Raw genomic sequence first — 22,662 nt, 5'->3', positions numbered from 1 at the left:
TTTCATGCTACAGACTCCCTAGACAGAAAGAGGAAATAGATAAAGAATTTGTGAGGGGGGAGTGGAAAGGTTGAAAGCCTGACACAGGCATAAGAAAGAGATGGGGGACCTCAATTATTTAGATACCAGCTGGAACTTTCTCAAATAAATCAATTAATAAATCAATCAATAAGCATGCATATTTAAAGTACAAAGTTTGTGTTAGGCATTGGGGGTACAAAGACAAAAAACCAAAAGCCTCTTATCTGAAAGTACTTGCATTCTAATAGGGGAGGTAATATGTACACATACAGGTATATACAAAACAAATACAATGGGCAATACTAGCAGCTGGGAGGATCTAGGGGTAATGAGAAGAAGCTGCAAAGAAGCAAAACTAGGCTTGATGCTTCTTAGAGTCCAATTAACATCATGTCTACCTGTGGTCATCTTTGCCAATTTGCCAGAGGTGAAATGAGTGAAATACACCGTTTAACTTGACTAAATAACTTCTTCCTTTAAAATGAGTACGAACTAAACAAAAGAAAATTATATTTTAAATCTGATTCTCATGTACAGGGAGGAACTGTTAAATGTTAGGATGGGAACATTATGAACTGACCAGATGAGAGAAAGATCAGTATCACAACTCTTAAAGAAATTATATATATATGTTTTTCTCAAATATGTAGAGAACTGAATCAAATTTATAAAAATACAAGTCATTACCCAATTGATAAATGGTCAAAGGATTTGAACAGGCAGTTTTCAGACAAAGAAATCAAAGCTTTCCATAGTCATATAAAAAAATGCTCTAAATCACTATTGATTAGAGAAACGCAAATTAAAACAACTCTGAGGTACCACCTCACACCTATCAAAGTGGTTAATATGACAAAAAAGGAAAATGATGGATTTTGGAAGGGATGTAGGAAAACTGGCACACTTATGCACTATTGGTGGAGCTGTGAATTGATCTAAACATTGTAGAGAGCAATTTGGAACTATGCCCAAAGGGCTATAAAACTGTGCATACCCTGATCCATTAATACCACTGCTAGGTCTGTATTCCAAAGAGGTTTAAAAAAAAAAAAGGAAAAGGACCTGTATATACAAAAATATTTTTAGCATCTCTTTTTGTGGTGGCTAAGAACTGGAAATCAAAGGGCTGCCCATCAATTGGGGAATGGTTAAACAAATATTATAATGGAATATTACTGTGCTGTAAGAAATGACAAGCAGGATGATTTTAGAAAAACCTGGAAAGACTTACACGAACTGATGTATGATAAAGTGAACAGAACCAGGAAAATGTTGTACACAGCAACAGCAATGTTATATGATGAAGAACTGTGAATGATTAGCTATTCTCAGCAATACAATGATCCAAGACAATCCCAAAGAAATAATGGTGAAGCACTATCCACCTCCAGAAAAAGAAGGGATATTGTTTGAATGCAAACTGAAACATGCTGTTTTTTACTTTCTTTTTTCAAAATTTTATCTAAATCTTCTTGTATAAAATGACTAATACAGAAATGTTTTACATGACTGCACATGTATAACCTATATCTGACTGCTTTATCGACAGGGTTGGGGGGGGAAGGAGGGAGAGAATTTGGAACTCAAAACTTTAAATAAAAATGTTTTAAAAAAAGAAGCCTGAAAAGTTAAGTTAGATCCAGGCTGTGAAGGGTTTTAAATAAATAGTAAACAGAAAAGTCTACATTTGCTATTTAGATGTGACAGGGCAACAATGGAATATAATAGAGATGTGGTCTACGCTTCAAGATTTGCTTACATCTCAACTTCGACAGGAGGCCCTTCTTAGTCTTCTTGTTTCAGGTGCTTCCCTCTAAGATTACATTCCATTTTTCTGAGTGTATGCAGTACTGAATAATACTATATCATGTTCTGTCCCACACTTGACACCCTCAGCACTTACCACAGTACACTGTAGTAAACACTAAATGAATGCTTGTTGCAATTGGGGAAAAACCAAACAAACTGCAGCAGAATATTACTGTACTTTAGGCATGTGTTGTAATCTCTGCTATCAAGGAGGCTGAGGCTCTTTGATCTACTGAATTCAGGAGTTCTGAGCTGAAGGGGGCTAAGCCAATCAACTGGCTGTATTAAGTTTGGCATCAACTCCAGGTTGCCTAAGGAGGGGCCAACCAGTCCAGGTTGGAAACAGTAAGTCAAAGCTCCCATGCTGATGGCCCATGAGTAGTTCATGTACTTCCAGCCTGGGTGAGATAGGGAAAACGTGTCTGAAAAAAATAAAATAAAATAAAATTGAAAAGGAACAATTCAGAAAACCTAGGTTATAAAAAGAAGCAGAATGAAGTGAGCAGAACCAAGAAAAGCATTTAAATAACAACTATATGAGTATAAAAAAAACTTTGAACAATTTTAGGGAATATATGATAAAACACAGTTCCCACCTCTTGACAGAGATAATAGACTAGAGGTGTGGAATGAGGCATACTTTTTTGAACATGGTTAATGTGTGGATCTGTTTTCCTCAACTAAGCTTATTTATTACAAGGGAGAATTTTTTAAAATTTTGGTAGAGGAAGATCTGCAAATGGAGTGGGGAGGGGTATAAATGCCACAAGGAAAGAAAAGTTTTAATGAGATGGTTTTGAAAATTCACAGAAGAGAACAAAGGAAGTTAAGAGAAAATAGACAAGCAGGACAATTTTGGAACTAATGTCCTTAATTTATTATATATTATTATATATACAGGCAGCTAGGTGGCCCAGTGGATAGAGTGCCACACCTGAAGTCAGGAAGACTCATCTTACAGAGTTCAAATCTGGCCTCAGAAATGTACTAGCTGTGTGACCCTGGACAAATCATTTAACCGTTTGCCTCAGTTTTCTCATCTGTAATGAAATGGAGAAGGAAATGGCAAACCACTCTAGTATCTTTACCACGAGAACTGCACATTGGGTGACAGTCAGACACAACTGAAAAACAATTGAACAACAAATTACATATACATATTATATACTATTTTTATAAATGAAAATAAGCAATACATAATAGAGATTCATCATTTCATATACAATCCTCTTTTTCTGATCTTTGTAAATGAAAATGTTCTTGGTTGTTGGTATTTATCAAGTTCATTGTAACTCCAAATTTTTTTTTAAAGGACTCACTATATCTTTTACTAGGAAAGGAGTACAAATATGACTTCAAATAAAACTCAAAAATCATTAAGTGTCTATGAGCAAGATTCACAGGATATAAAGATAAAATGACATATAGTCCTTTCCCTTAAGGGGTTTTCAATATAACCAGAATACAAATTAGAATGTGCTAAGTGCAAATCAAAGGTACAAAATGCTATGATATTTGAGAAAGGTAAGATCAATTCCAGGTAGGGTAGAAATTAAGGAAAGGTTATGTGTAAGGGAAGGAGTAGATGGTATCTGAATAGAATGATGAAATAAAGAGAAACCACCTTTACAGTTAACATATTTGCCTTGAACGAAAATGTATAACTAAAAAATAAAAGGAAGAATTTCAACAAACAAAGAAATGAAGGGAGAGTTTACTCTTGGTAGTCAGTCCATAAACAAACATTTATTAAGCACATATATGCCAAGCATTGTACAAAATGATGGACATACAAAGAAAGACAAAAAATAGGTCCTAGTCCTCTAGAAGCTCACATTCAAATGATGGAGACAAAATGCAAACAACCAGATACAGATATGTGTATGTATAAAAGGGAAGTTTTCTCAAAGGGAATGAAAAAAGCAGTGGGAGAGGGAACAAGCATTTATTAAGTACCTACCACATGCCAGCCACTTCGCTAAGCACTTTACAAATATCTCATCTGATAGAGACCAGGGATACTAAGAACAAAGGCACAGTAACAGAGCAGGACAGGACAAAAAAACAGTTAGTGAGTAAGTATTCAATTAGGCTGGAACACAGTGTACTAACTAGTAGGAAATAAAGCTTGAAAAGTAGGCTGGAATCAGATTGTGAAGAGGCTCAAATACTAGGCTAAGGAGACTGGCTATTAGTGCGTGACAAAGAGCTAAAGAAGGTTTCTTTTTTTTTTATTAATAAATTTATTTATTTTTAGTTTTCAACATTTACTTCCACAAGATTTTGAGTTCAAATTTTCACCCCATCTTGCCCCTCCCCCCACCCCAAGATGGCATGCATTCTGAATACCCCTTCCCCTAATCTGCTTTCCCTGCTATCTCTCCCCACTTCCCCTTCAATTTTCCTGTAGGGCAGGATACATTTCTGTACCCCATTTCATGTATTTCTTATTTCCCAGTTGCGTGTAAAAACATTTTTTTTAAACATGTGTTTTTAAAACTTTCGAGTTTCAAATTTTCTCCCTTCCTCCCTCCCCACCCACCCTCATTGAAAAGGCAAGCAACTCAATATAGGCTATACATGTGCAGTTATGCAAAACACTTCCATTGTAGACATGCTCTTAAAAACTAACTCTATTTTCCTTAATCCTATCCCGCCCCCCCATTTATTCTATTCTTTCTTTTGACCCTGTCCCTCCTCAGGAGGATGTGCTTCTGATAACCCCCTTTCCCAATCTGCCCTACTCTCTATTATCCCCCTACTCTCTTGTCCCCTTCCCCTCCTATTTTCCTGTAGGGTAAGACAGATTTCCATACCCAATTGAGTATGTATGTTATTCCCTTCTTAAGTCAAATCCTACGAGAATAAGATTCACTCATTCCCTCTCACCTTCCCTCATTTCCCCTCCACTCTAAGAGCCTTTTCTGGTTTGTTTGTTTTTTTTTTTTTGTGAGATAATTTACCCTGTTCTACCTTTCCCTTTCTCCTTTTCCTAGTATAATCCTCTCTCACCCCTTAATTTTATTCTCCAGATATGACCCCTTCATCCTCAACTCACCCTGTGCCCTCTATCTATCTATCTATCTATCTATCTATCTATCTACATATAATTTTTTCCCTCCAACTACCCTAATACTGACAAAGGTCTCATGAGTTACAAATATCATCTTTCCATGTAGGAATGTAAACAGTTCAACCTTAATAAGTCTCTTATGATTTCTCTTTCCTGTTTACCTCTTCATGTTCCACTTGAGTCTCATATTGGAAAGTCAATAAAGAAGGTTTCTAAGGCTAAGCTAAAGAGAACGAGACAAGAACTGTGTATGAAAAAAGATTGTGGGTGACTGTTAAGAGTAAAATCCTGGAGTAGTATGAGAGTTGAACAAGGGAGATTTTATTGATCTTATCTATCTATACCCAGTGGTTTCAATGATCATATCTACACAGATGACTTTCAGTTCCAGCCGGTCTCTTTACTGAGGTTCAGTCGTGCCTTTCCAACTTTGTACTGACCTCTCCATTCAAAAATTTTCACCAGCATTATACACTCATCATACTCCAAACTGAACTCATCATTTCCCCCCCAAGTACTTGTCCCTCATCCCAATTTCCCATTAGAATGTAAACTCCTTGTGGGCAGGGATTGTTCCATTTTCCTCTTAAGAGTCCTAGTAATATACATAGTGCCTTGCACACAGTAGGTGCTTAATAAATGTTAGTTGAATCAACTGTATTTCTGTTGATAGCATCACTTTCTAGTCCAGGCTCAGAAACCACTATCTTTGACTCCATCATTTCTCAGATCCAATCCTTTGCCACAGTTTCTCTCATATTCACATTTCCTCTCTACTTACCCTGTTACTACCTCAGTTCAAATTGTATTTATTACCTCTCCTGGACAATAACTACCAAGTTTGTCTATTTGTCCAGTACTTCATTTCTCTCTTCTCCAAAACAGTGCTCATTCTGCTAAAATCACCCTAATAAAACTGATTGAGAGAAAGAGGCGTCCAAAGATATCTACGAGGTTTTGGGCCTGTGTGACTCATGGCATCAACATAAATAAGGAAGTTAGTTAGGAAGGACAGATTTTGAGAGTAAAGATGATTTCAGTTTCAAATATACTGAATGTGAAGTACTAGGAAATAATCTAGCCTGGGATATATAGAAAACAGTTGGAAACACAAGTCTTAAAGTCCTGCCTATAGGAGATAATGTAAGCCAGGATAGTCAGTAAGACTACAAAACTAAAAATGTAATAAGAAAAAAGAAGAGGGCTGATGACAGAATCTTGGGATACAACAATAATTATGGAGCAGGAATAAGTCAATGAACCAAGACTAAGCAGGAAAAGTCAGACAAGGAAAGAAAAATAGGAGAAGGCTGTATTAAAGAAGCCAAGGAAAGATAGCATTTACTGGCCAAGACGTGGAAGTCACATTTTTAAATGATCATCAATTTTTATATCAATAAAACAGAAAGCATAATAATTTTTTGCTACTTACCTTAGTGTTATAAAGATAAAATGAGATCATGTATATAAAATACTTTGTAATCTATAAAACATCATAAATCTTAATGTTATAACTAATAATATATAAAAGTATAATAGTAATTTAAAATGGGATTTTATTTGTATTTACACACATTATATAATTTGAAAAAAAATTAAATAACAAATACTCAAAAATGCTCTGCAGACAGGAAAAACAAGTAAGAAGGAAGAATAGGTGAAAGCAGTACGGAAGATTTCACTGATTGATAAAGAAGATAAAGCACCAATGCTATGAAAGGAATTACAGAGTTTTCTTTAATGAACACAGCTCCATTAAGCAGCTTGCTAGAACATACTGCACAGAGAAACAGCACATATTGCTTCTTCTAGTGTGGGTGTCCTGGTATTCTTGGGATTTTCACCCACTCATGTGAGTCAGTTTTATATAACACTGCAACATATAATTTCCCTCCTACTCACAAGCCAACACTTTAGATATAACATCTTACCACGAGTTATTTAAAGAACATATGAACTTGGTACATTTATACATTTTATAAAATGCGCAAACAACCGAATTACTGTTGTTTCAGTAACAAACTACTTACAGCCCAATTAATCTTGCCAACATTTTACTTCAGGATTTCTTAAGATTGTTAAAATATAATCTTTATATTTTAATAAAATATTATCTCTTTGTAAAAAAAAAAAGAACTTGAACTTTTACTACAATACAGCCATATCTTGCTAACTGAAAAAATGATCAACTGGGTAGTAACTTAACAACTGGGCTATGTCAAGCCTGCTTTCTGATGACAGAGTTTTATTTTCAAGATTTCCTGGGTCAGTTAAAGGCTAAGAATCCAAGAAGAAAGTAAGAATGATTCACAGTTTGCCACAGCGTATCAAACATCTCATTTCTAAAAGACTACGAGAGGAATTCTCTGCTCAGGTCAGATTTTGTTACCACAAAACTAAGGAACTGTCTAAAGTATTAAATATTATCTCCAACTAATAAAACAATGTTTTATACAAAGTTTTTTTTTCTGTAATGTCACTTACTGTACTGTTATTTTTGAAACTCTACTGATAACTTATGTTGTTCCATCACATTTGTTTCTCACTATATCCCTTCTTCTTCCCTTACACAGATGTTATAAAAGAAAGGAAGGAAGGAAGAAAAGAAGGGTGGGAGGGAGGGAAGAAGGAAGGAAAGAAGGAAGGAAGAGAGAGAGGGAGTGAGAGAAGAAGAGAAGAAGGGAAGGAGGAAGGGAAGGAGGGAGGAAAGGGGAGAAAAAATTAAATGAGCCAATACAAAAACCAAATTCTCTATTTATATACTGCATTCAACACCAAAGGTTCCTGACATGTGCAAAGAAGAAAGGGGAGCATATTCTGATATCTCCTTTTTTTTGGCCCAGGTTGGACATTATAATAACACAGTATTCATTTTCAAAGTTTTTCTTTTGTTTTTCCATTTACATCGTTGTCGTTGCATATATTGCTTTCCTGCCTTCATATCAGTTGATCAAATCTTCTCTGTGGTCATACTGAAATGGTATTTGATCTGCCTTAAACTCCAAGAAGGGAGTCATGTGGAGGACAAATTTGAATGGGGAAAGATGTGAAATAGGGTGACTAATTAGGAGACTCTCAAAATAGACCAGGAGAGAGCTAATGAGGAAGAGGGAGTCATGTGAATATAGAGAAAGGGTTGTATTTTGAGAGATGTTGTGCAGGTAGAAATGACATGGTAACTGATGGGATGTTGGAGGAGGGACAATGAGAAGTCAAAGACAGTGCTAATAATGTGAACCTGGAAAATGAGAGGTATGATGGTACCCTCAAAAACATAGCAAAGTTTATAATAAGTACAGGTTTTCGGGGAAAGATAATGAGCTCTCTTTTGGGCATGTTGACTTTGAGATGCTAATAGTCATGGTCAATAGGTAGTTGAAGACAAATATACATTTCTTTGATGATATTCTTTAACCCAGTTCCTAATTATTCAGTTTCTTATTTTGTTATACTTTGCCAGTTCACCCTCATCATGTACAAAGGAACATTGTCCTTTGTAAGAGACTAATTTTCAGTTATTTGAAAACTAGTGTTCCATATGGTAGAGTCATATAATCCTGGTAGAATAATAGTATTAAAAAGATGGGTTTGGGAGAATTTTGAAGAAGTTTTGCAATTTTCTGAAGACAATTCAGTCTCCTTGCACAAGATATTCTACCTGCTGACTGCAGGTATTTTTACTGGCTTACCTCCAACCCTGGAATTCTGTCCCTCCCCATTTCTGCCTCCTGGCCTCCCTGAATTCCTCAGGTCTGGGCTAACATCTCACCTGTTAAAGAAGTATTTCCTGCTTTACCTCGGTACCGTCCTATTTAGCATGTGTGTGTATATGTGTTGTATGTGTGTGTATGTGTATGTGTATATATTTGTATACAGTTGTTTGAATGTTTTCTCACCATTAGCCTGTAAGCTCCTTGACAAAAGGGACTAGTTTTTTGCCTTTCTTTATATCCCTGAAGCTTAGCAGTGCCTGGCACACAGCAGGTATTTAAAAATGCTTACTAATTTTCAGATTTACCACTGTGGTGACAAGCTTCTCCAAATGGACTAAGCTAGTCCCCCTGCCCAGAATATACATAAAACCTGCTTAAACATCCACACTGGTAACATTTCCAATTTGGTTCGACACAATGTAACTTGTGCTCCATTGTCTTAGCCTGAAAGAACCTCCAAACACCTCTACTCAACAAGAGGCAGCCTCTTGAACAGAAAGAGCACAGCATTCTGAGTGAGGAGGGACCTCAGATCTGAAACTCTGTGTCAAAGATTTGTAAACACATGATAGTTAATCAACCTCTCTGATTCTCCATTCTCAAGTATAACATGGGGATTAAAAAAAAACCCACCTAATTCACAAGGTTTCTATGAGCATAAGATAATCCAACTGCAGTGCTCTGCAAACTTTAAAGTACCATATGACTATCAGTATTATTACTATGCGGCATCAGAGAAAGATGGAGATAAAATGTTAAGAGAAGAACACCGAATTTTCAAAAAATCATTATAAAGAAGTTTCAAGTTCAAATCTCTATATCATAAAATGATAGGATTAGAAAGATCTCAAAAAGCTCTCTACCTTCATAGAAAAGTCATTTTTCTAAGTAGAATATAAAAAATGTGGCCTATAGGCTAATAGTAAAATGTGCAAGGTAACAGCCCAGGTAACCACCTGACAGAAAGATACATTGGTGTTATCGTTCAGTCATTTCAGTCTTGTACGACTCTTCATGATCTCATTTTGGGAAGTGGTTTGCCACTTCCTTCTCCAGCTCATTTTACATATGAGGAAACTGAGGCAAACAGAGTTAAGCGACTTGCCCAGGGTCACACTGCTAGTGTCTGAAACTGTATTTGAACTCAGGTCTTCCTGACTCCAGGCCCAGCTCTCTATACACTGTGCCACCTAGCTGCCCCATATGTGTGTGTGTGTATATGTGTGTGTGTGTATGTGTGTGTGTACATATATACACACACACCTCTAGAACTATCTAAATGAAAAGAATAAAAATAAAATGGAATGCTGTGTAATTATATTTACCAAGCTTGGTTCCAGAAAAAAACTGGAAAAATGTACCTCCATTTTCTATCTAAGTAGCTAATAATAAGTGTGAAATGTAGGACCTATTGTTAGATATTATCAATATGTTAGTTAATTTTGCCAAACTACTTTTCTTTCTTTCTTCTTTAATCTTTGTTATAATGGATGAGAGAAAGGGAGAAGAGGGAGAAATTTGGAAATGAAGGTAATATAAAACCAAAAGATATCAATAAACGTAAGTTAATTTAAAAATGAACTATATATGCAAACATATGTATATATCCATGAACCCATCATTATATGATGTTCCATCACTGAATACAATTTCAGTCCCCTTGTAAGTGAATTATATTTTATAAGGCACTGCAAAGATTTAAGATTCTTACCAGTGAGGAGATTATAGCTTTAGTCTGGGACACAGGTTAGTTTCATATAAAAAGCAAAAGCAATATCATAAGTCAGTCAGTCAATAAACATTTATTAAGCACCTTCTATGGGCCAGGTATTGTGTAAAAACAGTTCCTACCCTCAAGGAACTCACAATCTAACAGGCGAAGACAATGTAAAACTGAAACTAAAAAAACAAAAAAAAAAAAAAAAAGAGGGAGTGGGCACCTGCAGAAACACAATGAAGTCTGGAAGCCAGGTAGGCAATGAAGAAATGAGGAAGAACTTGGGGGGGGTGCCTTGAGAAGATATGAGTATCAGAGTTGATGTGATCTTGCAGGATGATGAGTTTCTGGAAACTGGGATAAAGTCTAGGTGAGTAACCAGGTGAGAAATGATGCCTTGGAAACACTTGATATGACATATATTCAATATAAGTTTGCTCATTAAATATCAGTAGACATTAACCACGAAATGTGCAGTGAAGGCATGCTGATTTCAGATGAGAGAGAGAGAGAGAGAGAGAGAGAGACAGAGAACTAGGATGGAAGTCTGGACAGAGTAGGACCAACTGGAATTAGGCCTGAAGGATCACACATATGAATAGTTAGAAAGGAGGGCTCTGAATGCCTTATATAGATTTTGAAGTTTATCCTATTTGTCATAATGTATATCATAAATAAGACGAAAACACATTCTTTAATATAAATTTTTTTCTCCTTGCCTATAGGCAATCATATAAATCTAAACATGGCTGAAATCTAAATACAAATTATTTAATGTATGCATTTGGGGATAACATTAAAATTTAGTACAAAATAGAACCACAAGAAAAATGAAAGCACTCAAGTGGTCTATGAAAAAAAATCTAGCTCATACAATCATTTTTCCAAGAACATTTACTAAGAAATAATTCCTATTTCTTATCCACTTAACATTAAGTCCTTCGAATATGTTGAAAAGAATTAACTTTTTCTCTGACCATTCTGCAAGATCAAACGACTTTTTCAAATTATCTCTAGCTAAAATACTGTCATACAAGAACAAAAAATGGGAGATCTTACCTTTTATGGCATTTTGCTCCTCTGAGTGATCTCTAGCCCTACCTCCCTGAGTTAAATCACTTAACTTAGAAATGATACCTGACTACTATGTCCTAACTTTGTATTGGGTGGACTAAAGAAATAGGAGAAGGAAGGGTAGAAATCCATAGCCTAAAATGTATCAAACCTACCACTTTTGGAAAATAACATACAATGAAGTCTTAAAATATCCAGATGAAATCTTATGCATTAGAAAATTGGCATAAGGCTGGTTTTCCCTGAATCCAGATTATATCACTTTTTATTTCGCTTGAAATTTACAGTTTAAATTCCAAACTAAATATTTAGTCATACAGAACTATTAGAACCTTGAACTATTCTTCATACTTAACATGACCAAAAAAGCCATCTAAATCATTCTATTTTTAAAATGATATCATTAAAACATTTCTGAATGAGTCAGATGATTCACTCATTCAACTAGCATTTATTGAGCAATTACTAGGTATCAAAGTAGATAGTGTCAGGACCAGAGTCAGGAAGACCCAAGTTCAAATCCTGCCTCAGATACTTACTAGCTGTGTGTCTCTAGGCAAGTCACTTAATCTGTATGCCTCAGTTTCCTCATCTGTAAAATGGCGATAACACTTACCTCCCAGGATTGTTGTGAGGATCAAATGAGATAACAATTTAAAAACAATTAGCACAATACCTGGGCATACAGAAGGGCTATACAGATGTTAGCTACTGTTATTATTATCATTACTACGTCTAACAGTCCAGGAATAAAAAAAAAACGAAAATAAAATAGTCCTTAAAGGACCAATTGGGGGGAAAAAACAAATATACAACTATGAAAATACAAATATATGTATGTATATTTGCATATGAAAAGTAACTACAATATAATTAGGGAGAAAGATACCAACAAGTGGGGGTGGGGCAATCAGGAAAAGCCTCATGGAGAAGGTGGGTCTTGAGTTGAACCTTGAAAGAAACAAGAGATCCTAAGAAACAGAGGGGAAATGGGGGTGGTACCCCCACACACCGAAAACAGTCTGAAAAGCCCCCCACCAAGAGAGAGATATGAGCAGGAAGGAAGTCAGTTTGACTGGAACACAGAGTGTATGGGGGCAATAATGTGAAATGTGAAAGTCTGGAAAGAAAAGCTGGAAGGGTTTTAAATGATAGAGGCATTTAAATGCGATTTCAGGCAACTACCTATGGAAGATGCATAAATGACATAAAAGTGACACACTGAGACATTATTGGTAGTTTCAGGGAGTATGTTTATATTTAGTGTCTATATTTATAGGAAGATTAAATTTTGGTAGAGGGATGCATGTTATTACCTAATATCTGTTCCTTGTAACTCTCTCATTTCTTTGAACTCTGTCAGTAAGTCAGAGAGGAATAAAATAGCCACATAGGACTTTCTCTCCAAGGATAAATAAAATTGTCACATCCAACTACTTCTAGTCCAAAACACTAGGGGAAAACCATGGCTTTATCTAATCTAATTTTCAGAATTAGATGGACTAAAGAAATACTGAAAAGAAATGTAGAAATTCAGACCTGAAAATTTATTAAAACCACTACTTTTGGGAAAAAAACAACAACATGTATATTAAAAGATAAGATATTAGCTTAATACAGAGGTCTAAAATCTAAAACTGTACTAAAATATAAGAGCATGAGGCCCAGGGAGGCAGCAGGGTACACTGCCATTCAGTGCTTAAGGCTATGTAAGAAGAAAAGAAATGAGGCAAAGAATGACCTCTTTTACCCAGTCAAAAAAAAAAAAAATTAATCTGGGAAGGGAAGAACCTCAGGGTTTCTGGCCAAAACAGAAACAAGTGCTATTTATACTCACTCTGAGCCATCAGAACTATTAATATCACCGTTTAACAGATGGGCAAACAAGCAAACAGTTTAAGTGACTTGCTCAGGGTCACAGAGCTAATAAGTATCTGAGATGGGATATGAACTCAGGTCTTTCTGATTGAAGACCCAGTACTCTAGCCAATGTGCCACCAACTGCCTCTGATACTCATACATTTTCAACAGAGTTGTGAAATGGTCAAAGACTATGGAAAGCAATATGGAACTATGCTAAGAAAGTGACTTAAATGTTCAAGTTCTTTCATAACCTGCATCCCAACTTGCTTTCCACCCTTCTTATACTTTACACCTGCACCCCCTCACCACACACTCTTTGGTCACTGACAGTCACTGACACTGGCATCCTGGCTGTTCTGAGCTCTTGGCTCCATGTATTTTGTCTGGCTGTACTCCATACCCGGCATGCTCTCTCCCCTCAACTTCACTTACTGCCTTCTCTGACTTCCTTCAAGTCCCAACTAAAATCCCACCTTCTACAAGAAGCCTTTCCCTATTCCTCTTAATTATTGTGCCTTTCCCTTGTTGCTGATTTGCTACTTATCCTGTACATATCTTGTTTGTAAAATATTTGTTGGCATGTTGTTTCTCCCATTACATTGTAAGATCCTTGAGGGCAGGAGGTGTCTTTTGCCTCTTTTTTGCATCACCAGCACTTAGCATAATGCCTGGCATATAATAGGAGCTTAAAAAATTCTTGTTGACTGAATGACTGTCCACACTCTTTGAAACAGAGATCCTACTGCTAGGCATATTTCCTGAAGAGGGAAAAGACAGAAGTTGCACATACACCAAAATGTTGATAGCAACATTTTTTGTTGTAGCAAAGAACTAGAAATGAAATAGGTGCCTATGTGACATATGAAAGAAAGTAAATATTGCTCTGCTATAAAATGAAGAATTCAGTGTGTTAAGGGCTGTGAAGGGGTCCCTGAACTTGTCTTTTTTGAGTTGCCATATTTTCCAGAAACACTGGATGCAGAGCATACAGGAGACCCTGAGTGTGTCAAGTTCGAAGCTCCCCCTGAGCTGACATCATTTGTTGTTGCTCCCCAACCTGGACTCCCTGTGTGTCCTTGGGAGGCAAGCCAGGTGCCAGCCAGTCTGTGCCAGGCTGGGATGAGGTTTGTGCATTTGAGATCCTTTGTATTGAAGCGGACCCTCCTATCTTCATAGTCTAGCAGTCCTCCCACGGGAAAAAAATGCAGCTTTTGCCATTGCCTTGCTCCTTCCCTTCCGGAAGGGTTACTGCACCTTCCCTCCCATGCCACACCCCTTCCTGTATTCTCCTTCTTTTGTTGTACAGTCATAAATATACAAACTTCTGTAAGGACTGGGAACTCTCTGGGTTTCACATGCATGTTCATTTCTCTTGTAATAAACCTGGTTGTCACAAAAGTCTTGTGACATTGTGATTGCCTGTTGACAAGAGGAACAAGAAAGATCTGTGTGAACAGATGCAGAAGGAAATCAGAAGAACCAGGAAAATAATACAGACAGACAATAACTCAACATAAATAGAAAAAGCAAAAATAAGCCAAAAGTGAATGCCACATAATTCCAATTACCAAACTTGGCCAAGGAAAAGGGGTAAGAAAATGACTTCTCACTCTTTTTGCAGAGGTGGACAAGAGAAATCTAGCTACTACAAGACAATCTTTATCTATATTCAGTTATGTGAGGGAATAATAATTATTACTATTATATCTAACATTTATACTGCTTACTATGTGTTAGGTGCTATGCTAAGTGCCTTATAATTATTAACTCATCTGATTCTCACAAAAACCTGGAAGGTAGGTGCTATTATTATCCACATTTTACTGATAAGGAAGCAGAAGCTAAGTGATTTACAGATAGTGTCTGAGGCCAGATTTGAATTCAGATCTTCCAAGACTCCAATCCCAGTGCTTTATCCATTATACCACCTAGCTGCTCCAATTTATGGAAGCTAATTGTCTAGTGACAGCAAGGTTAAGGAACCTAAAAATGTGACTTCTAATAATAACCATGAAACATGATCCTTGTACTTATAGTAAAAGTATTATGATAGTCCATTTCCATGAAGTTTATTATAGAATGGACTTTCACAACATTCTACCAAAGTAAATCATTGTTTTGAGAAATTCATTAGTATTCGTCAGTCAAGGAATTCTGCAGTGAAGACAGGATCCTTTCTTAAATGAATCATGATTTTTAAAAATTAAAAAATTTCACAAAGCCTTAAGAACTGAAAAGCTACCCTAACCTAACTTCAGCAAGTACTTCACTCTTTTCAGTTTAATAAATTCCTTAAATAGAAGAATTATTACATATTTATGCCAATTTAGACAAATGTTATCAGTTTTTCATGGAATGTATACATAAATACAAATATGTACGGACATATACATGCATATGATCTCACACACACACACACCCACACACACACACACACACACACACACACACACACCCACCCACCCCTACATGCATAGACGCATCTTTCTTTCCAAAGGTTCAAAATCTATCAAAATACAAAAGTCCTCTAAGTGACTTCTTAGGAGATTTTTATTATAACATATATAACTAAATACTAGAGAAAATAGCAACCCTGGGCCTATCTGAAAATAATTAATTATCACTTATAATATGCTGGAATGCTCCCCCTACTCACTTCACCTTGTTGGCTTCCCTGGCTTTCTTGTACCTTGTAAGGAAAAAATATATATATACAAAAATTATAAAAGTATGTAACATAGGACACCTTTTAGAGGATTCCCAGTTACCCTCATAAATATCAGATAACTATCAGAAGACCAATAACAAGGTGATACAATAGGGGCAGAACTAATTAAATAACTGGATTATATCTTGTATCCTTTTGTTGCCTAAGTTAATTAAGCCTCAGGGGATCCTTCTTCTAGCCTCCCAGGGGGGACAGAGAGCCTAGGGGCCGGAGATGCACAAGAAACACCTAAAATTGAGTGGTAAGGCGAAATAAGGTGAATAGAACTAATTGGAAAATTGAATTCCTGCTTAAACGTCTACTTTTGCTTATACCACTGTATAACAGGATTATAAAACTACCATTTAAGGCACCTAAGTAAAATATATCCTCTCATCACCATAAAAGCCATAGCCCTATTCAGAGGCCTACAGAAACAAGTTCTGACACAACTATCAACTATAAGAGTTAGCCATGAGTTATGAAAAAGATGAAGGACTGTTATCTTCCTTAAAGGAAGACTGCTAGGTAAGGAGAATTTTGTAGCGATCTCCAAAGAGTAAGTTATGTTTGTTTCTACTAGTAGCTAAAAATAACCATGTATGCACAAAGTACAAGATCTACCTCCTACAGTAGGAAACTGAAGGGATAGAGACTCATATTTTTATCAACCTCCCAGTTTTCAAGGCGAATGAAGTTGGAAGTAAAGAGACAGAAGCAGTTCTAACCAGTATCATAAAGCTATCATAAAGAACTCAGCACAAAAGAGTGTGAGAAGAAGTGCCACTGAGCATGTGAAGCTATGAAACAGATACAGTGCTCCAGTGGGGCAAGGTGGACCGTCCCAGAAGGACCCTGCTTCCTGTACTAAAAGGAATGATGATACAGAGGCACAAATTTCATGAGGTAAAGAGACATGAAGCAAAAGACATGGGAAGAAAGACAATTAGGGATAGTTCATAACTCCCTGAGGGGTGCCAACACTGCCTTGACTGTCAACAAATTAAGGTGCTTAAGTCTACAACCCAAGGTCCAGTAATTTACCCTTCTACTCCTGGTGTAATAGGAAATTCTGTTAAAAGAATATTTGTGAATACTTACAAAGGGAATCAATGAAGTGATCACAAAAAGAATCAGCATGGCTTCATCAAGGACTTCATGCTAGACTAACATTTGATTTTTTGACATGATTACTAAACTGGACAAAAAAATAGAGTGTTTCTGCTAAACCATGCCTAGATTTCAATAGAACATTTAACATAATGTCTTACGCTAGACAAAATAGTGAAAGATAAGGCTGCAATGAGGTTTGGATCAAGAATGAATCACCAGAGCCCAAGATAAGCCAATAATAGGTTACTGATATTCTGGAGGTTATCTATAGCGGAGACCATAGGAATTTATCCTGGGCCCAGTGATATCCCACCTTTTTTAACCAGTGACTGATATGAAGTTAGTAAGGCATGTTTGTCAGTTTGGCAGATAACAAAATCTTGGAGAAATAGCTAACATCTTGGATAATAGGATCTGAAAAAAAATTCTGGAAGAGTTGTAGTAAAGGGTTGAGTGTAAGAAAGATTAAATTTAATAGGGACAAAAGTAACCCTGCTTTTAAAAAAAAATCAACTTCATGAGTAAAGGACAGGAAATAAAAATAAAAATGAAGTTTTAGTTCATTCTAAGTTGTATATGAGGCAATACTGTGCCGTGATAGTCAAAAAAGATAATACTACCCTTCCTGATAATGAAAGGACACGAGTCCAGAATAAAACAGGTATTGGTTTCCTTGGGTCAAAACACAACTAGGAAACTGGTTTCTGCAGCAGTATTTTAGAATAAACACAAGACAAGACAGAGTGCCTCCACAAGGGGGTGATGAAGAGCCAGCATGGATTCATCAAGGACGGGTCCTGCCAGACTTTTTTTCCATTTTGACAAGATTACAACAACCAATAGATGAAAATACTATAGATATAATTTACCTAGATTTAAAATTTTTCTTTGATAAATTACCTCACATTATTTTTATGAAGATGGAGGGATATGGATTAGATAGTAATACAATGAGATGGATTCATAACTGGATGACTAAACTCAAAAAGCTTAATGGTTCCAGGTCAACGTGACAGAAGGTATCCCATAGTATATCCAGCGATTTGTTCTTGGTCCTGTGCTAATTCATATTTTTCTCAATGACTTGACTAAAAGCATGGATGGCATAACCATCAAGTGTGTAGACAATACAAATCAAAAAGGATACCTAACACAATAAAAGATGGAGTCAGGATCCGAAAAGACCCTAATAGACTAGAACACTGAGTTCAATCTAATAAAATGAAATTCAATAAGGATAAATATAACTTCTTACATGCAAGTACAAAAAAAAAATCAAATTCACAATTACAAATTGGGGGAGGCACTGTTAGATAGCAGTTGTTCTGAAAAAGATCTGGGGGTTTTGATGGATTGCAAGCTCAATACATGTCAGCAATATGTGACAGCCAACAGAGCTAATGCAATCTTGGATTATGTTAAGAGAACCACAGCTTCCAAGAACCAGAACACTGTACTCTGTCCTGATCAAGCCTCATTTAATTGCGTTCATAAAGAATATCAAGCAGTACTCAGAGGAGAGCAACTACAATGATGGAGGGCCTTACCCTCTGTCATATGAGGATCAGTTTAGAAACTGAGCCTGCTTAGCCTGCAAAAGAAAAACATTGGGCACAGGGGAGAACCAATAGTTATCGTCAAGTAAGTGAAGGGTTATGATGTCATGGAGGGATTATATTTGCTCTTTTTAGCCCCATAGGGCAGAACCAGGAACAATGGGTAGAAGTTTAAAAGAGGTAAATTTTAGCCTGATATTAGGAAAAATGTATTAACAATTACAAGTAGACAAAACTGAAATGGGATGACTTGAAGATGGGACGCTTCCCTCTCCCAAGATGCCCACTTTTTGAGTAGAGTATAATTGAGATTCTTTTTGAGAGGGATCAAACTAGATGACCACTGAGCTTTCATCCAAACCTCAATTCTACAATTCTGTGAAGCTACAGATGACCACAATGGTGAGATGACTAAAGAATATGCCAATCAAAGACTAGCTAAAGAGGCTGTTTTCTTTGAAGGAGGATGTTTACTTCGAAGGAGGAAATTAGAGGGACAAATGATTAGGTTTAATTTTTGTTAGCCCTGGAGGGCAAAACTGAAGAGAAACTGGCACAGGTGGCAGAAAGTAGATTTAGACTGGATTTAAGAAAAAAAAAACAGGAGCAGCCTACAAGTAGACTGGGTTGCCTAAGGGGGAAATGGATTTCCCCTAAAAGGAGGTCTTCAAGCATAGGCTGAACACTTTCTAGAAATTTGTAGAAAGCATTTTTTATTAGACCAACTGGCCACTGGTATCCCTTACAACTCTTAAATTCTGTAATTCCAGGAAATTATTTGTAAAATAAGACATCTGCATAATTCAAAGCAATATAATTTTACATTTTAAACCTATTAAGGCTAATTTTTTTTTACCTGCCATTTCTTCTCAATGCAAAGGTGATCCCATCCTTCTGGAAAGGAAGTAATCTTGCTCTTAATTTTTCAGGTAAAAACAACAGCTGATCTTCAAACTCACTTTTCAAACAAGAATTTTTAGGCATAAGAGATTCTTGAGTACTAGATATGTTGTTCATGTTGAGCCTAAAAATAAAATTTTAAATTGCAGTAAGAATTAAGCACATTACAGAACAAAACATTATCATAATAACAAATCATTTCTATTCACATAGAGTTTATCACCATCACAAAATCTCATTCAAACCTTCAAAAACATAATTAAATATCTAATTTTTTGTTAATCACTAAAACCTGTTAAAAAATACCTTGTTACACCATGGTTGGTTATCCCCTACTGAAATATATTCTTTGAATGAACAGTACTACATAGTGTTTGAGAGATACACAGATCACATTTTTATGCACATAAGAGGTATTTAATAAATGTTTGATAAGTTAAACAGCACTGAGAACAAATCAACTAATAAATTTTAGTTAACAAATTAACATGACATATCATTTCAAAATTCAATGATCAGTTCATTATTATCCAATTAAACAAATCACTAATAAGAGAAATTCAAATTAAAACACCAAAGTTTCATTTCATAGCATTGCATGACAAAACACAAAAATAATAAATGCTGTGGGAAGAAAGACACAGTAATATACTGTTGGAAGGGCTGTGAATTGGTCCAAACCTGGAAGGGATTGTGAAAAAAAGATACTTAACTTTAAGTAGTAATACCCTTTGAGTGACAATTTCACAAGGCATATACTCAAAGGTCCAAGTCAGATGGAAAAGTATCATATATGCAAAAAGATTTCTAGCAACAATTTTTTTGTAATAGAAAATCACTGGAAGGAAGGAGAGAGTCCATCAAATGGGGGATAGTTGAACAAACTGGGGCATATGAATGAAACATACTAGTATTATGGTATTAGAAATGACAAATCTGAAGAATTCTGGGAAATATAGGAAGAATAGTATGAACTAATGAAGAGCAAAGTAAACAAAAAGAAAAATACAATTACTTTAATAATGTGCATGAAAACCACACTGAAAGACTTCAGAACTCTGATTAATGCAGTGACCAATGACTTCAGAGAACTTGCTGAGTCCCATGCATGTGTCACACCTAAAAGCAAAGAGGTAGTAGACTACAGATACAGAATAAGATGTATAGTTTCAGATATGGTCAATGCCTTGATACGTATTTCACAAATATATTTGTTTCAAGAGGATTTTATGGGAGATTAGTTACTAGGAAGTGATAATGACTTTTTTTTAAAGGATCATTAATAAAACAGGTAGTTGTTTTTTTTTTTAAAGATAAACTATCGCTAGATTGTGAAAGGCTTAAATATACGAGAGAGAAAGCAGAACATGGGTGATGATATGCAGGGGAGACTGAGAAGCAGGTAAACTGGCAAGAAAAGAACCAGTAGAGAGCAGTATAGCAAAAATTTAGGATGGAAAGTATCCAGGAGGATGATAAACTATGTCAAAAGATGCCAAGCTAGGTCCAGAAGGGCTGAGACAAGGACACAATTGAGCAATTAAGAGATCACTAGTAAGTGGGGAGAGAATGGTTTCAGTAATCAATCAATCAACAAACATTTATTAAGCACCTACTTTGTGCCAGGCACTCTGCTAAGTGATGGGAATACAAAAAGAGGCAATAGACAGTCCCTGCCCTGAATGAGCTCACAATCTACTGGGGGAGAAAACGTGTACACCAACACATAAAAATAAACTACATACAGGGTAAACAGGAAATAATAGAGAGGAAAGGCACTATTAAGAAGGATTGGGAAAGGCTTCCAATAGTGTAAAAGATGGGCATTTAATTGGGGCTTGAAGGAAGTCGGGGAAGCCAGGAGGTAAAGATGAGGAAAGAGAGTGTTCCAGAGAAAATACCAAGAGCTGAGAGACGGAGTGTCTTGTTCAGGGAACAGCCAGGAGGCCAGTATCACTGGATTGAGGAGTATATGGCAAGGAATAAGGTGTAAGAAGACTGCAAGGTGGGAGAAAGAGTAGGTTATGAAGGACACAGAATGCTAAATAGGATTTTACATTTGAGCCTAGAAGCAATAGGGAGTCATGGGGATTTACTGGGTAGGGGAGCAATATAGTCAGATCTATACTTTAGGAATATCATTTTGGAGGAAAAACTGCAGTACAGCTGCCCAACACCAATTTATTGCAATAGTCCAGGCAAGAGGTGGTAAGGGCCTGCACTGAAGTGTGGGCAGTGTCAGAAAAAGAGAAGTGGCCATATTTAAGATACATTACAAAAGTCAAAATGATAGCCTTGGCAACAGATTGCACATAGGAGGTAAGAGAGAGTGAGAAGCTTAGGATGACACCTAGGCTTTGAGCCTAGGGAACTGAGAAGATGGTGATGCCCTCTACAGTAAGAAGGAACAGGAAGAGGGACAGGGTTTAAGTTTGGTTTTTGGACATGCTGAATTGAAGATGTCTGCTGCACATCCTGTTCAAGATGTCTGAAAAGCAGCTGGAGATTAGGTCAGCAGAAAGGATGGGGCAGGAAAGGTAGTTTTGAAAATAATCAGCCTAGAGATAGTAATTAATTCCATGGGAGCTGATTGAGATGACCAATTAATGGGAGAAATGCCCAACAGGGGGAGATGAGAGGACCAGGACAGAATCCAGAGTGACACCTACAGGTAGAAGGCATGATCTGGTTGAAGATCCACCAAAGGTAAATGAGGTCAGACAAGTAGGAGGAAAACCAGGAGAGAGTGGTGTCCAGAAAAAGTGGACAGAAAACAGTATCAAGAAGTGGGTGATCAACAGTTTCAAGGCTGCAGAGAGGTCAAAGAGAATGAAGATTAAGAAAAGGCCAATGGTTTTGACAACTAAGAGATCACTGGTAACTTTGAAGAGGGCAGTTTTGGTGGAGTGATAAGGTAGAAGCCAGATTATAAGGGGTTAAGAAGGGAGAGGAGAGAAAATATTGGGCACAGGGGAGAACCAATTTTGAGAAGTTTAGGTACAAAGGAAAGAAGAGATATAGGATGACAGCAGGGATGGAAGGATTTTTTTTTTTTTTTTTTGCTTTTTGGTGAGGTGATTCAGGTTAAGTGACTTGCCTAGGGTCACCCAGCCAGT

The 22,662-nt window shown here is 36.5% G+C and overlaps 1 protein-coding gene across 6 annotated transcripts in view; it reads right to left on the bottom strand.

Moving 5' to 3' along the window:
• Window positions 1-22,662, bottom strand: part of ZRANB3 (zinc finger RANBP2-type containing 3) — a 190,357-nt gene that overhangs the window by 148,665 nt on the left and 19,030 nt on the right. For all 6 annotated transcript variants that reach the window (XM_027835736.1, XM_027835733.1, XM_027835737.1 and 3 more), the window contains exon 2: window positions 19,503-19,670. In XM_027835736.1, the coding sequence (XP_027691537.1) occupies window positions 19,503-19,663 (161 nt within the window). In that variant the 5' untranslated portion in view covers window positions 19,664-19,670. The remainder of the gene's footprint in view (window positions 1-19,502; window positions 19,671-22,662) is intronic.

The sequence above is a fragment of the Vombatus ursinus genome, unplaced genomic scaffold, assembly GCF_900497805.2.
Source record: "Vombatus ursinus unplaced genomic scaffold, bare-nosed wombat genome assembly UNPS02014816.1, whole genome shotgun sequence".
NCBI classification, from domain to species: Eukaryota; Metazoa; Chordata; class Mammalia; order Diprotodontia; family Vombatidae; genus Vombatus; species Vombatus ursinus.
Note: the sequence above shows the minus strand (reverse complement) of the source record. Positions and strands in the feature narration are given on the sequence as shown.